The 16,228-nt window shown below is 49.4% G+C and overlaps 1 protein-coding gene across 5 annotated transcripts in view; it reads right to left on the bottom strand.

Moving 5' to 3' along the window:
• The window catches only part of PAK5 (p21 (RAC1) activated kinase 5), an 80,003-nt gene that overhangs the window by 2,395 nt on the left and 61,380 nt on the right, over window positions 1–16,228 (bottom strand). For all 5 annotated transcript variants that reach the window (XM_027455566.3, XM_072035252.1, XM_038176938.2 and 2 more), the window contains 5 exons: window positions 10,764–11,255; window positions 7,494–7,627; window positions 5,345–5,471; window positions 2,196–2,321; window positions 587–721 (listed from right to left, as the gene is read on the bottom strand). In XM_027455566.3, coding sequence (XP_027311367.2) covers window positions 587–721; window positions 2,196–2,321; window positions 5,345–5,471; window positions 7,494–7,627; window positions 10,764–11,255 — 1,014 coding nt within the window. The remainder of the gene's footprint in view (window positions 1–586; window positions 722–2,195; window positions 2,322–5,344; window positions 5,472–7,493; window positions 7,628–10,763; window positions 11,256–16,228) is intronic.

Raw genomic sequence — 16,228 nt, forward strand, 5'->3', positions numbered from 1 at the left:
CTATGACAAAGATGCACTGAACTGGAGGACCATGCATCTTCTACGTGCCATTCATGTTGAAAGCACTGTGGTGCAGAACAGCACACAATACAGAGCTTTCTATGCGGCGTGTGAAAAGCAGTAACACGCCTGGTATTACTGCTGAGGGCGTGGGTCTGACTTTACCCAGATCGTAGAATCATAGAATATCCCAAGTTGGAAGGGACCCACAAGGATCATCAAGTCAAACGGGAGATCCCCAAAGCTTTGGCAGTAGGCACAGATGCACCAGCCCACACAGAGCTGGCCTTCTGTGCTGCCTTGCTCTGGTCCTCAGGCAGGGTGGGAAGTGCCTGGATGGCGAAGCTCTGCCCAGACCCCCTGCTCCACCACTCACTGCTGAAGCAAAGCCAAGGGCAGGCACAGAAGGGCTGGTGTGCTGCTGGCTTACACCTCCTGACCTCCCCCAGCCAGTCTTATATAGCACCCACTGCTCCAGGTGGCACCCAAACGCACGCTATATGCTTTGGGCAGGGCAATGAGTGGCTGTGACTTTAGTACAGCCACTTGTATGTGCAAGACCCTCCTCACCAGTGGAACATCTGACCTTGTGCATGTCCTTCACCCGGGGCGGTAAGTTGTCCCGAATTCGGCGCATGGCTTGCAGCGGTGGCTCGTTGAAATAGGGCGGCTCGCCGTCTATCATCTCGATCACCATGATGCCCAAGGACCAGATGTCCACCTGCAACACGGGTGGGTCAGAAACACCACTGGTAGCACAGGGAGGGGGTGACAGGCTCAGCACCGGGGTGCATGTAAACTTTACAGCACGCACACGCACACACGCTGTCTGCATCCACTGTAAGCCAGCAGTCTGGTGAACCATCACCTTTCTTTTTTTTAACCAGCTGAAAACAATTTTTGTTTCTGAGTGTTAACATTAAAGAAATAAATTAGAAAAGCTGTGAAAAATGGTCTGCAGCTGGTTTAGGTGATGTGCACTGGAACCATGGCCAGGGCAGGCTTGTCGCAGAGGCTGACCGCACCCTGTGGTGCAGTCCTCCAGCTGGGTTGGCCCCACCACAGTACAGAGGTGTGCAGTGCGTGGAGGAGCGACGTACAGCAGCTGCTGTGCAGTCAGTGACACTATTTCCCCTGGATCCTACCAACTATAGGAAATCTTGCTTACCCCAAGGCAGATGCAAGCATTTACTACGGCCAGGCCCACTCCCAGCAGTCGCAGTTAGCACATTATATAAGCCCCTTGGAAAATGATTCCGCTTCAGCTTTAAAAAAACAACACTTTTTTTTTTTTTTTTTTTTTTTTTGTGGTCTACTGCAGAACTTCTCCAGAATCCCACTCAGCTGATGACTGTAATTTCTGTCATTTACCAGCCCAAATACATGCAAGGGCAGCTCATACTTATATACTCCTTTGCCGACACTCTCCCTCGGCTTCAATACTTTATTTTTGCTTTGCCTACTAGTGGGAAACCTAATGTATCTTTAAGTTCAGGCACTTTACAATCCCTCCAGTGTTATTAACGGGCTAATAATAGCTGCTGGTATTGTCCCTGAAATGTCTCCTACAACACCACGTGCACTGGGTGAGTGCCAGCACCTGCAGGGTGCTCACAGGGTAGGAGCTCTCCCTGCCGAGGCCAGCCCAGGCCCGTCTGTGCGAGGTGAAGGTGCCTCGACAGCTCTCAGGCCTCGGCTGCACAGCTCCTCTCCGCTCCTGTGTTTGCAGAGGGGGAAAGAGCACGGGACCGGGCATGGGGCTGCTCTCTGCAGCGGTTCCTACAGGCAGCATCAAGTAGAAGCTGGCCATGCAGAGGAGCAGAGGAGTCCCTGTCTCTGTGGAGGGAGGGCCAGGGGCTGACTGTCCCAGGCTGGCTGCGCAGGTGTGCTGTGACTGGGAGCTTTGTACTGGGTGGGTTACGGCCCTGCAGAGCCACAGATCCCCCCGACAGGCCTATTCCACTTTTATCTGTGGAAGTGCAAGACGCTGCTCAGTGCTCTAACCAGTTGTTCTCTGCCCACACATCACAGAAAAACACATTCAAACATGGCACGGTGTTAATACTCTGGGGCAAACACAATTGCTGCTGTTCAGCACATTTGTGTGAAGGCGTTTGAACTGCTGGTATCTCTCTGGGCTCGGTGGGTTCTATTAAAGCACCATGAGGCCGCCCTGGGAGCCGCGCTGCGCTCACCTCAGTGCCGTAGGGCATACGGGAGATCACCTCCGGCGCCATCCAGTACGGCGTCCCCACCAGAGACTTCCTCCTCGGCACCTCCTTTGACACCTGGGCGCAGAACCCAAAGTCGGACAATTTGATCTGGAAAGCAAAGAAAAAGAAAGATCCTCTCTTGAATAACAAGGCACATGTTCGCCCCGGGCACCGGTGTCCCCAGGAGACCCCTGTCTCCAGCTGGAGCTGCTGGGGCTGGGAACAAGCTGCGGGGTTTGTGTGGGACAGGGAGGCTGCACACTTTTGGAAGTGTGGTTGGAGACAACAACACGTCCTGGGGAACATGCGGCTAATTAAAAGGGAAGGAAAAGAAGTAGGAGAGGCTGGCAGTGGTGCTCGTTACTAGGATCACCTGTCATAGCTCCTTGTCTCTCAGCCAGCAGAAGCTACAGAGGTGATAGCTGGCTTATAGTATTTTAAAAACATTAACTCGGAAAGCAAAACATTCCAAACTAGCAGTATTTATAATTAATCTGTTATTGCAAATATATAAACACCATGTTTGCAGTGCACATATGTATACTAATATTCAATAATGTACACACTGCAAGTGGTACTTATCACTCCTCTTATTTATATTGGGTTTATGATCTATGAGTTTGCCAAAAAACATCTGAAACAACTGGCATTCACCCCCTTTTCTTTTTCCACACAGAGCATAATTTAATGCTCAGAGAAAGCCATAGCCCAGACAATGGTTTTTCAAGATGAGGCCCTCACACTGCAGGCTATCACTAGAAACCTTCTCCCTTTAGTAAGGGAGCTAATTTGGGGAAGGCAGGGATAGGTAGAAGAGACGTTTCCAAAAAGGCTGCAAGAGATGAGGGGACCTGCACCCAGTGCTGGGAACTCAGGAATTAAAGAAGGCACTGTCCTTGAGTAGCTGTGACAGTGACCTGAAATAGAAATAACGGGATACACGAGCACTCCGGAGAGCAGCTCTTGCTGCATCATGTGCCTGCTTGTACTTATATGCAGATATTTTTTTTTTTTTTCCCCAATAAAAATGCTGGAAAATTATGACCTTCCCGCTCCCTGTTGTTGTACAACACCAAGGTGAAAACTCCTCCAAGCCTAGACAAAATAAGCTGGGCTGAGTTTCAGTGGCATCATCGCCTTCCAGAAACTGCTCGTTTCTTAAGGCTGAATCACAGAAGGGGTTCGGTCAGAAGGGACCTCAAAGCCCACCCAGTTCCAACCCCCCCACCATGGGCAGGGCCCTCTCCCAGCAGCCCAGGCTGCCCCCAGCCCCATCCAGCCTGGCCTTGGGCACTGCCAGGGATGGGGCAGCCACAGCCCCTCTGGGCAGCCTGGGCCAGCGCCTCACCACCCTCTGAGTGAAGAATTTCTTCCTAATATCTCATCTAAACCCACCCTCTTTTAGTTTAAGCCGTTACCCCTTGTCCTATCACTACACCCCCTGACAAAGCGTCCCTCCCCAGCTTTGCTGCCGCCCCCTTTAGGTATGGGAAGGCTGCTGTAAGATCTCCCCAGAGCCTTGCCTGCTGTGTTTGTTTGTTTTCCAAGTTATTTATTTGGAGGCCTAGAAGCTACCACTGAGGTTTTCTTGGAAGCTGTTCCACATTAAGATAGCCCCAGAGCCCTGAGCTACACACCACCCAGTGCGAAGATGGCCAGTGCCCAAGGTCCATTAACCGTGCATCCAATTGTGTACTCGGCACCTGGGGATGCGATGGGAGCCCAAAGCTCCAGGACAAGTCAAGTGGGAAGTTTCATAAATTGCAGCATTGTGTAGAGCAGCATTTTATTATAAGTACTTATTTGTTTTCTTTCTGATTCGGTACAGACCCTACTTTTTAAAAAACTAAGGGTATTATTTTTAACAGAATTGCAAAATGATTGTTGGTATTTCTGAAACAAAGCCAATAATAGCCAAGTTCTCCATGCTAAATGTATTTTTCAGTTTACAGGATGAAGAATGGGAGAAATAATGCATATTTTGGAAGCAGAGCCCAATCTCCTTTTGTAGGAGTACAAGAGGTTTTGCATATCTATTGCTCATTCGAGTACATAAAAGAAGACGATTTTCTAAAAAAAGATAATTACACAACACAGCCATGAAGAAATCTGCAATGCAGATAATAAGTACTGGAGTAATGAGTATAATGAGGCACTGTATGCAGAGCCTGAAAGCAGATCAGATGCTATTTCAGCAACATGGATCAAAATTGCAACTGAAAAACTCCTACACACGTAGAAATTTCTTCCCCGACAGGATTAACGGGAGCAGCCTGTGACCGCTGCAGGAAATCCCTCTCTCGGTGATCTGGGAAGTGAATTATAAAAGCGAGCCTTTGATTAGGGAATCGGAGTGGGACTGAGAAGCCGAAGGCTTTACCTTCTGCACCAGAAGATCTAGGTTTGCTTCCAGAGTGCCTGGGTGCTCCTGGGCTCAGTCCAACCACTCCCTAAGCCTTGACTCAGACACGTGCGTAGCTCCACGGGAGCAACCCTGCGAACCCTGCCGACAGGACTCTCTGGCCATGACTGCCTTCATTTTCACTTGAATTATTCTAATGTGGCCACAAGGTGAGATACAAACTAGTGCAGAAATCAGGGTCTTACACATTACGGTGATTTCACTTCCTTTAACACAAGGCTTTGGGTGCCCTAAGTTTTAGGTGCCTCAGGTTTTATGGCTGTATGCCCACAAGTACCGTGGCTCAGACCCACCCTGTTCCTTGTAAGGAATTTCTTTGGGACTGAACAGTGATGAGGTATTTTAGTATTTTTTTGCATGCAAACTTTATTTTGCTGATTAAGCAGGTGACGTGCATCGCTTTCTCTCCCTCCCTCCTCACTCATTCACACCACAAAGACCGATTCCCTGATAGCAGCAGCCACCCAAGTAAATGAAAGCACGGGAAGGGTGCTGTCACCAGGCTCCTACACATACCTCTGGTCCAAGCTGCTCTCCCAGGGGGGTGTTTCAGCAGTAACGTGTAACATTTGGTTATGGGCTGAAGACAGACTCTTGAAATTAGGGTTACTTTGACAAGCCACACATGCAGCTGTTTCATGACAGCCCCCACCAACCTGTTCCCCTTGCATGCCAGCGAGAGACGGCAGGGGAAATGCTGGATGCTCACCCGCCCGTCGCTTGTGAGAAGGATGGAGTCGCTCTTGATGTCACGGTGGATGACGCCTTGGTTGTGCAGGTAGGACAGGGCTCTCAGGACAGACAGGCAGACGGTCGCTATCTGCTCCTCGTTCATCCTGAAACACCAAGGTGGAAAAACGCGCTGAGCATTAATGAAGAGAGCAAGGAGGGGACCTGGAGTAAGAGGCACCAAGTTCCCGTCCACACCAGTACTGGGCAGCCAGCAGCCCTGCTAGGCAGCAGCTCTGGAGCAACCCTCCAGTCCTGCTTCTGGTGAAGAAGGGAGATGCTGTGTAAGGAACAGCTCTGCGACGAGGTCTGGGGAAGTCTCCCTCTAGCATTAAAAAAACAGAGTATTTTATGTGATAAAGCGTGTTACAGTGAGCCTGTTTCCCTCTGGGAAATAATGGAAATGCCTTATTTACAGTAACCTTACTGCTGCCAAGGAAGATAAATCAGTACTGGGATGGAATCAGGCACAGAATAAATACAAGAAATGCTCTCATTGTGCAGGCAAAACATCAGGCCCTGGGTGTAACTTTATGAGCATTTCCTTTGCCTTTACAGCTATTATAAAAAATTGAGGATATTTCAGTAGAAAAATATACAGTGAGAGAATTATTGGGTCATTTCTGTGCATTTCTAGAGAAGCCACCTGCTGCAGCATGGCAGCCACGGCCGGGACAGGCTGCGTGCCGCGGCCCTGCTGCCCCATTGCTGGCAATCCCCAGCGGCTCTGCTACCCCCCCAGAAGCTTTAAAGCATTTCTGCCTTAACTTGGTGATGCTATTTGCAGTATTTCAGCAACATCTTTAAGAGAAGGTCACGCAATGTAAAAAAGAAAAAAAAAAAACACAGAACATTAAGGAATGCCTATTCTGAGTCAAAAAATAGATGACAGCTCTTAAGAAGCAGTGTCCTGGGAACAGCTGTTTGCTGCTAAACTCCTGTCAGAAAATATCTCGGATAGAGCTTTTAATGTTTTGGGGAGCAGTAGTTAACAATTGACTTGCAATATTGTGATTTATTTTAGCATGTCAGCTAAGGCAACATGTAAAAATAAAATACCTAAATAAAATACAAATTTATTTATTTTTTTGGCTAAGAGTAACACTAAACCATGAGGGAAGCCATTTTCATGTCTGATTTACTACTCTTTGCTGCTACTCTTTGCTTTTCTTTTTGCTCGCTTAAATGCTCTCCCACTGGATTGGTGTGGAAATATTTATTTTCTTTATTCCAAAGGAAGAATTAAACACAGTATTCCTCTTTCTGAGCCCATTTTATTCTGCCCATCAGGAAAAAGCTGAGGGAAGAGCAGATGTAAGGTGGGTTGCAAAATCTAATGGCTCTACTCAGAAGAGGAACTGGAAGAGAGAAGAGGCGCTGGTCAGTGCACTACAGCTTTTGGACTGACGAATTGCTTTACAATATTAACCGAAACATGGGGACCAGCTCTACAGTAAGCACAAACACTGTGATATAAAAATAATTTTCCCATTATGTCTCAGGCTCAGCTTGCAGTTAACATTTCTGACAGCATAGTTATGTGGGTTATGAGTATCAAGAGAAATCACCCCTACAACTGACACAGTTATGACAGCAAAGACAACAATACAGATCACCAAAAGGGGAAAAGAAGCACTTTTTTTGACATTTGGGGAGCTAACGGATAAAAGTCATCTCTGCTAAATTAACACTGAAAGCTCCAGCAAATTCCCATCTACCAGCAAGCCCTTCCAGATATTTCTTTCCCTTCTATTTTAAAAAACACCTGTACTGACAGAAATTCATCTGCAGTGGCTTACTTATGCTGGTGAAGTGAGTGTGCTGCAGTGTGTGTATGTATGTATATAGGTACCTGCACACGTGTAGCTCTCTCTATAGCTGTATGTCTCTCTAGACACACACACATATAGCCATGTAAGCACAGCCATGTATATATTTATATATCTCTTTTGCATGCATATTTTATGCACATTTTGCATGTTTGTATAGATGTGTTATGCGTGTGCATCTATACACACAGACATACACAGCCACACAAACCCCCCTACAGGGAGCCAGGGGACACCCCCTCTGCTCTCCTGAGCGTGAGGCGAGGGCTGGAGGCAGGGGTGAGGCGAGCACCAACCCACCTGGTGTGAGTCACGATGTCTGTCAAAGCGCCGCCCTCCAGAAACTCCATCACAACCCACAGCTCATCGCCGACAAGGTAGCTGTTGTACATGTCAACCACGTTTTCATGATGGTAATCTCTCATGATTACAACCTGTGAGGAAGAGAAAGGCGGTGTGTGAATTGCTACAAGCACTCTCTGACACTTGTTCTGACCTTCTTTTTCGCTGTACTTTTCTCTCTGTGCTTAGTAAGGGCTCCGCTATGAATCACAGCCTCACTCATCCTTGTGCCAACGCGTAAACAAAATCAATCTATTTACATAAAATAACAGTCATCGTAAATGCGTTAGGAAAAAGGAAGAATCTTCAGTTGCTAAATTATAAGTGGTAAATAATTGTGTTTTATGCCATACTGCAGGAACAGGACCATTTACTTCAGTGCCTTCTTACTGCCAGTCGCTTTCAGTACAACACAGATGATTTTTTTGACCCAATCAATTGCTCAGCCCATCAAAGTCTTCTTCATCAGGAAGTAAACGCCACTTTGCACAGAATTTTAACAGAAAGCTGATAATATCGGGGCTATTATAAGGCATTAAAGAGCTCTGAGTCCCCTGGGCTGCTGACCACACCATAGGCAATGAAATGGGGAGACCAGCACAGGAGCTGTGGGGTTAGGGAGCAGACTGCCGATAGGCATTACAGCTCGAGTGACTGGGAGGCACCAAGATTAGCTCCACTCTGCTCCTGGGTGCTCCCAAATGTTGCCTTAATTGTGCATTTTGCTATTGTATATGTTAAAATGAAGAACTACAAGGATATAGTTTCTCATTCCTCACTTCAGTCTAGCTTGTCTGGATATGCAATAGCATCTTCACTTAAATCCGAATAATTTAATAGTGCGGAAAGGATGATGGCTAATAAGGGGCGTGCAGTTATGCTTTTAAAATACTCTGTAGTTATAAATCGTAATGGCAAGTGCTGGAATAATTAGTGTCTTGAGTCCTGGTGTATAGGTGAATCTGCTACACAGGTGCTCTGCACGCCTGTTCCTCGTACCAGCTGGGTGCAGGACGTCCCCCAGCTCAGGCTGTGTCGTGCAACGCTGGACCTCAGCGCCTCCAGCCCTTGGTTAGGGAGGATGCGGTCATGCACAATCCCTTCAAGTCAGCAGAAATTTCTGTCCCTGTGAAATCTGCTAGATTTGTTTGCCTCCATGGTCAATTGTATTTCTAATGTACTTACTGTTTTGACTTCCAGTGCTCTGAACTTCTGAAGTTTTAAAGCAAAAAGCTGTAGGAGAGCTGGGAATTTGGGACAACACCTTGTCCAGAGGTGCAGCCATGAGAAGCGCTGGGTTCTTGTGTAAAGCATGGGACAAAACTAACAAAACTCAAGGAGAATAAGCTTAATTGAATGATTACAGTTCCATTTTACAACTAACACAAAACAGACGCTGGGCCAAGCTTTACTTTAGAGCTGTGAGCACGACAGGTAGGAGCGCAGGCGCAGGATGCCTCAGCAGATCCCGGTGAGCCTGAGCACCACGTCTAGGAGTGAACGTACAGGACTGGGACTACAGGAACAGCAGCTCAGGCGAGGTGGTGACAACAGCCACACGATAGTGAGGGGTGCCAGAAAGGGGAATGGGATAGAAAAGAACAGCAAGGGAAGGCTTTGATTGCCCCTGTGTAGATGGAGGGAGGCATGCTGGAAAGAAATTTTTAGATGAGGCGAGTGAGCGGAGCGTGTCAGGGAAGCAGCCTGGCCCTGCACAGCATGTACAGCCTGCTGCAAGATGCTACCACTCATGAGATGCTCTGTTAGAGCTACGCAGAGCAATTCAGTGCAGTCTTCCAGCAGAGGCAAAATAAAGCCAAAATACCCAGCATGGGCATGGACTGCAGAAAGGGGAACTGTGTAGGAACGAGCAAGGTTTATTGAAAAGCCCCTATAAAGCAACAATCGGGCCATGGCTTGGATGGCTGGCACCCTCTCCGCCATCAGGGAGCCCAAATTTCCCCTCTGTAGGGCTGTGTTTGATGCAGCAGAGGGTCTGTCTCCGGCCAAATGGCAGTAGAGGAGGTTTCGGGAGGGACTGGCACAATGAACAGTGACGAGTGCACCCAGGAGGACGGCGCTGACCTCAAGTCCTAAAGGAAATCGAGTACAAATTGGCTGAGCTGCCACCACTGTGACTGACCCATTGCTTGTAAGCACCCAAAGCGCAGGAAGTGGTGAGTGTCACCCCTGGGCTCAAGGGGGCCCCAGGGAGACCGAAACAACCACAGGTTGATCCAGCTTCTGTGCTCGGCAAGCTACTGGAAATAGTAGCTGCTATCGTGACACTAACAATCACAGTATGATATAATAGGGAACAGCATAGAAATTTGTGCCTCAAAATCCTCTTAGAGTTTTTTTACAGTGTGCAGTCCTGCTCGAGACTAGTCTGCTGGGATTTCAAGGAGGTGCCAGATCGAAAGTCTTTAAAGAAAATCTTTCAGTATTTAAAAAATGTGAAAGGAAACCAGACTTCCATGTGCTGAACGAGGAGCCTGCTACAGCTAAAATTCAGGAAACAAGAGATCGGATCAAGTGTTCCTCGCAAGAGGTTTCCCTAGGGACCTGCAGTGTTTCTGGCATTGATCAGCGTATCTGTAAGTAAGTGATCTCGAAAAGAGCGGAGAATACACAGCACTGATGTCTACAGGAGGGTAAGAATTAAAAAGGAGAAACTCTTCACACTGCAGAAGGAACCCACAGCACCGAACAGACGGATGAAAAAATGGCAAAGGAAAATCAGTGTTCTTAAATTTAAAATAATGGGCATGGGAAAAACAATTCTGTGTAACCAGCAGTGGTCTCTGAACTGGCTATAACCTCTCAGGAGATGTGGGAATTAATATAGATGGTTCCATGAAAAAGGGACGGTCAGCTCTTTGCTTCCTAACCCACAAGAAAGCAAAGCGTTAGGAGGGGAAGGAAGAATAAAATAAGCATGCGAATGTCCGAGTACGGTGCATGTGCTTCTTAAACAGTCGGGTTAGTCTGGATCCTCCACCTCAAAGAATAAACTCTACCAGAAAACGGTGTGAAAAAGGCAACTGGGCTGTGTCTATGCAGCTGTAGGCTGCATGCACCAGCTGGTAGATTTCTTAGTTGTCCCCTGTGACTTCCCACCATGTTACAGGTTTGAAGCCAGGACCTCAGCACCTCTTTTAGGCAGACGTGAAGGCCACCGTGGGCCTTCAGTCCCCGTTTCAGGCCGTGCTACCCAAAGCAACGCACCTCATTGAAGAGCAGCTCCCTTCTCTGCTGCTTCCTGAGATCCATCTTCTTCACGGCCACCTGCTTGCCCGTGTGCTTCTCGGTGGCGATGCAGACGATCCCCGTGGAGCCCTCCCCGATCTTGATGAAGCTGTCCAGGTACTCCCGGGGGTCGCCGGGGCTGACGACCAGCTGCAGGGCGGCTCGGAACTGTTCGTGGGACACCCTGGAGGGCTGCTGGTCCGAGGAGGAGCCCCAGCTGGGCGGAGGGTAAGCACTTGACGTGATACTGGGGGAACTGGGGTAGGAGGCGGTGGAAATATAGGGAGAGCCGGGCTGGAGGGGTGGCTGGTGATAGTGGGACGCTTTGTGGTAGACCAGGGGGTACTGGTAGCTGCTGCTGGAGTAGCTGACTTTGCTTTGACTTTGAGGTAGCTTTGCTGGGCCCCGTGGGTAGGTGTCCGACCCGGAGAGCGGCGGGCTGACTACCAGCTGCGCTCGGTCGTAATCCACCTGCAACACAAAAGCAGAAGATGAAGATGGGTGCAGAGACGGGTTTCCAGCCAGCCCTCACCACTCGGCTCGTGCTCAGCACCCCAGACGTGCTCAGCGGGGTGCCAGCGCAGCATGCTCCTGCATGGACCCGTTCTTGCCCAAGGGACACTGCTGGTACCCATTTTTATGGCCAGGTACCCATTTGCAGACATCCTAATCTTTGTTTAACGACAGAATAGGCTCCAAAAAAAAAGTATTTGCTCTGTATTTGCAGTTCCTTGCAGGTTCTCTGGGCCATTTTCTCCAATAATCCACCCCAATCACAACTAGAAACCCTTTTGCAAATTCAAATTCGAGAGCAGATGCAGCCCCCATCCTGTTTCAGTTTTCTCTTTCCCCTTTTTATCCCCATTCAGCTTTAAAGAGCAGGGTCTTCCCTGCTATCCCCACACGCAGGAGCAGGGCTGCAGGACACCCCGACCCCAGCAGCGTGGGGAGAGCTGCAGACCACAAAGCAAACAGCAAAGCAGCACCAAACTCAAGGTGTGGGGTAAATCCCGGGGAGTTCCCATTCCTTGAGCATGCGACCTGCTTGGGATGAGAGCTGGGAGCCACCCGGGGGAGTTTACAGAGGGACCTCCTCCGAGCGAGCCGTGACGAGGAGACTAATTCAATTTACCATTTCTTAAATCATTTCCCGAAGTGACACACTCCTTAACTGTGGTGTCACGAAACTGCTAATTTTCATCTGAAATCAGAGACAATCGCGAGGAGATGATCCCGGAGGGAGGCCTTTGTCACTTGCAGTTTCCTTTCTTTTATTCTCCCAAGCTTTTCTAAGCTTCTCACACTGCAAGCAGATGAATACTGCACCTTCACAAACAAAACACCTTGTCTCCATCCAAACATACAAAAGGACGTAAGACAAAAAATGCATCTGAAACAAGAATATGCTTTTCCTTTTCCCCAGAAAACAGCATCCCCACACTGATGATATAACGTATGTGACTCCTGACGACACGTGGAGCATCGAGGGGCGGGGGGGTGGTCAGACACAGGCTGGCGATGTAGCACAATTACAAATAATTACGGCGATGAATTCATTTAATCAATCAATTTGGGTGGCGGCACGCAGGGGTGGACAGAGCAGCGGAGCCGGCGCAGCTCCCGGGGCCTGCTCCTGCTGCTGGCTGCCAGCCAGGAGCCCCTGATCCATGTTAGTTAAACGCACATTAATCTGAATTTGGCAGTGTAATCAAGGACCCAACTGAACTGTGAAATTGAATTCTGCGGTGGAACATCATTTGACCGTTTTATGCTACGACTGCAAAAAAAAAAAAAGGAAAAGAAAAAAAAATCTGCCGCAGCATCCATTTATCACCGCGCCCCGCTGTGCAGCGAGGAGGAGTTTCCAGCCTGGGTGCGGGGAGAGCGCTCGCCTCTTCCCTCTTCCTCGTGCCTCGCACCGGGGCTGCCCTCTGGGTTCCCTCCTGCCGCAGTGAGCGCAGCACAGGAGGGAGGCTGCACTGGTGTAAGAGCACGTGCAGGTGCTTCGGGGCATCCTCACGCTTCCTCCGTCACGCAGAGAGCTGTGAACAGAAGGGGGTCAGGGCACCACGAATTGCACGCAGGGCACTGCAGCCGCCAAGCTGATTAGCCCCGAGAATTGCTCTGGTGCTTCAGGGCAGGGAGGGGAGCTCGGTTACCCCATCCTGTAGGTCTCCGTACACAGAGCCACCTAAATGAGCAATTAGACTGTAAAAAAGCTATTTTTAAAATTAAGAAGGGGAAAGCCCAGTCTAGAAATTCAAGCTAGATAAATCCGTACCGAGGAACTGAGCATGCCCTGCGCTGACATAGTAAAAGGCAAATTCCGGGGCTGAGGGGTCTTTCTCCAAATTATCGAAAGCTTTGTGAAGTTAGCATTTGATAACTAGCTTGCAGCACGAGGAAAACCCAGGCACTACCTGAATGCCAAGCAATCCTACAAAAAAACAGGAGCGCAAGTGACCAAATCAGCCCCACCTCTCCTCCCAGGCTGTATCCGCATGCAGTTCTTCGCATCAGGGCAAACCTGAACACCCTTATTCCACTACTAATTCCATTCTGCTACTGAACGCAATTACCTGCTGAAAGGAAAGCCTTTAAATACTACAAAGGAGAGAAAAAAGCAGCTCTGCTCTCCAGCACCAGCAGGTCAAGGGGGCAGATGAGGCTGTGACACGCCATCCATCACGGCTCCGCAGCGCACGGCGATGCCCTGCTGCTCCGCGCGGGTCACTTGGCTGCCTCGCAGCACCACCCAGCTCCCTGCAGCAGACAATTTTTGCTGCTAAAGGTGGCAATAATGCCGTGTGCAAGCTCAGTGTAGCTCCCAGGCTGACGACAGCAGCCCCCATCCTGTTGTGCATGCGGTGGGAACACCCCCGTGTCCATATGGGATGGCTTGCCCCATAGCACGGTCTGCTCGGGCAAATATTTTGCTCTCGGCTGTCACTGGGTGATCTGCAGTTGCCGAAAGCGCGAGTGCTGGCACGATGGGCTGCGGCGGTGACGGCAGCCACAGCACTGCAGCCAGAGCCAGCACCTTCCCCAGGGGCAGGCAGCCCCTGGCGAGACGGGGTTGCCTGTCGGTAAATGTAAAATAAGATTTCACTTGGATTAGGTTTCGGCTTGCTGAAATAAAAGGTGTGGAAGGGACGGGCAAAGACAGGGAGAGCAGGAACCACGGCCCCTGGCAGGAGGGACAGGAAAGGGTCACGGGGAACCACTGCAAAAAAGTGATGGCAAAGGAGCTTCAAAGTAACAGGGTGCAGTTCAAAAGGGCCTGGGTTGAAGAGGAGGGTGAAGGAGAAACGTGCACTACAGGCTGCCCAGAAATAGGAGGAGACCTTCGTGCAGTACGCAGACTTGGTGGGATGGGTTTGGGATCGTGGCAGTACTGAGGTGACTCCCTTTTGTTCAATGCGTTTTGAAGCCACACAGTTGTGCCTGCAGACTTTTTCAGCGCTTATGTTTTTTCCCCTTTTAATTCTTCTTCAAAGCCAATCTCATTTGTACAATATCTGATCTGAGCCCTGATTCTCATTTAGTAAACCCATTTAATGAACCATTATCTTACTAATGCCTCCTTGAAAAGAAGCCTCCTCAACAATCAGCCGAGGCACGGAGCTGCCGTTCGCTCCCCGGAGCTGCAGATGTGTTTGGGGACTGAAACTGCTGCATCTAGCAGTGAATCATCCAGTTTCACCGCACCGAGCCCGTAGGAGTGTTTTTGGTGCTCTACGGGGAGAAACAGCTCACAATGAATCTTGCACGGAGGCATCTTTTTTTTTTTTTTTTTTTTTAATAAAAGTTGTTACTGCATTTTAATGGGGCATTTTTCAAGCTGTCTGGAGTGCTCAGAGCCCTGCAAAATACACCTCAGCCTTCAGCCCTCCTGAATGCCGTAACACCGGCAGCAGCAGGCACAAGGGAGTCTTTGAATTATCTGTGGATTTGTCCTTCTTCCTCCTGAACTCTGACAGAACGATTGCTTTAAAGGAAGGAAATGGCAGATAGCCCATCCCAGGCTTTCCTCACGACTTCCAGAACTCGTGCTTTAACTCCTCACTCCTGCACACAGGTAACTGCACACCCGCAGCCCTCTCACCATAGCCCAAGCCCAGAAAAGGCACAGGAGGAGATGTGGCCACTTTTCTCCTCCCCTCCCCATAATTTACCCTCAAACTCAAAAGCCCAGATTTGTGCTTCAAATTTTTCAATTTTGTTTCATTTCACCACAGGTTGCTGCTGAGAACTTCGGACACTACAAAGTAGACAAATCCTGAGTGCATGCCTCTGGTATGAGGCTATGGGACGACTTCTGGGGCTGAAGCTGCCAGGCCCAGGTTCTCAGCGCTGACAGCCCAGACAAAAACGTGCTGTGCACATCAGCACTGAGCAGTGGAAGGGATGGTGGCGCTTGATGACTGCCAACCCCAGCACATCTGGCACATGCCGGCACAGCAGGGCCATTCCAGCCCTGGGAAACGCACTCTCATCTCGGTGCCTGTTGCTAGGGGAACCTGGTAATGCTCAGTGTGATCTGCACTGAAAAAAGGAAACCCCCTCTTGTGGAACAGTGGATGTCATCTAATAAGGCACCTGACATCTGGTAAGGCTTTTCCATCTAATAACCATGCGGGTCATCATCAGAGCAATGTGCCTGGATGGGTGAGCAAAGAGCTATTCCCTCAGCTGGACAAACCAGCGAGCTATGGGAAGTCCCGTGGGGTGGCCTCGTGGATGATATTCCTTGTGTGCCTTGGAGGAGGCTGAGCAGGCCACAGCATCTATAAAGGAGCTGCTGGTAGGTAGCACATCTGAGCTGCTCTTTTGCACCCTGAGCCTGTTTCTTTTTCAATCGTTGTTACCTACAACTGTGTTGGGTGAGAGAACAGGCTGTGATTTTATTTTGCTGCTTCAAAATGAAGCAGAGAGGGGTAAGCCCCTGCTCTCATTAGCAGCAGAGTGTTAATAAACCCTGTAATGCACCCAGAGACCTGTCAGCCTTGTGGCTGTGTAGGCTGGCACTGCTGGGTGAGCCGCAGGCAGCTCCTCTGCCTCACACACGTGCTGGGCTTGTGGCTGTGCTTCCTCAGCAGAGCAGGAACGCTTTTCTCAGTGGCACAGAGATGTCAGCAGTAACAATTTAAATGCAAAAAGAATCTGAAACTCACACCAGACTGATTTTTCAGCTCCTGCCAAGATCTGCGTTGGCACATGAACTCCTGGTGCTACCAGAACTGCCACAGAACTCGGGACTTTCGGAAGTCCCACATAAAACCCATGGAAGTTGGGCACTTCCAAACTGCTCTTTGAGTAACTTTGGAAGAGCAGGATCTAAAACCACTGGTCCATGACATCTGCTTTCAGATACCCAAGGGAAGTGGGTGAGTTTTCATATCCACCACACACACCATGGCTGCACAGCTCCTGGGGATGCCACC

Source organism: Anas platyrhynchos, chromosome 3, assembly GCF_047663525.1.
Source record: "Anas platyrhynchos isolate ZD024472 breed Pekin duck chromosome 3, IASCAAS_PekinDuck_T2T, whole genome shotgun sequence".
Taxonomy (NCBI): domain Eukaryota; kingdom Metazoa; phylum Chordata; class Aves; order Anseriformes; family Anatidae; genus Anas; species Anas platyrhynchos.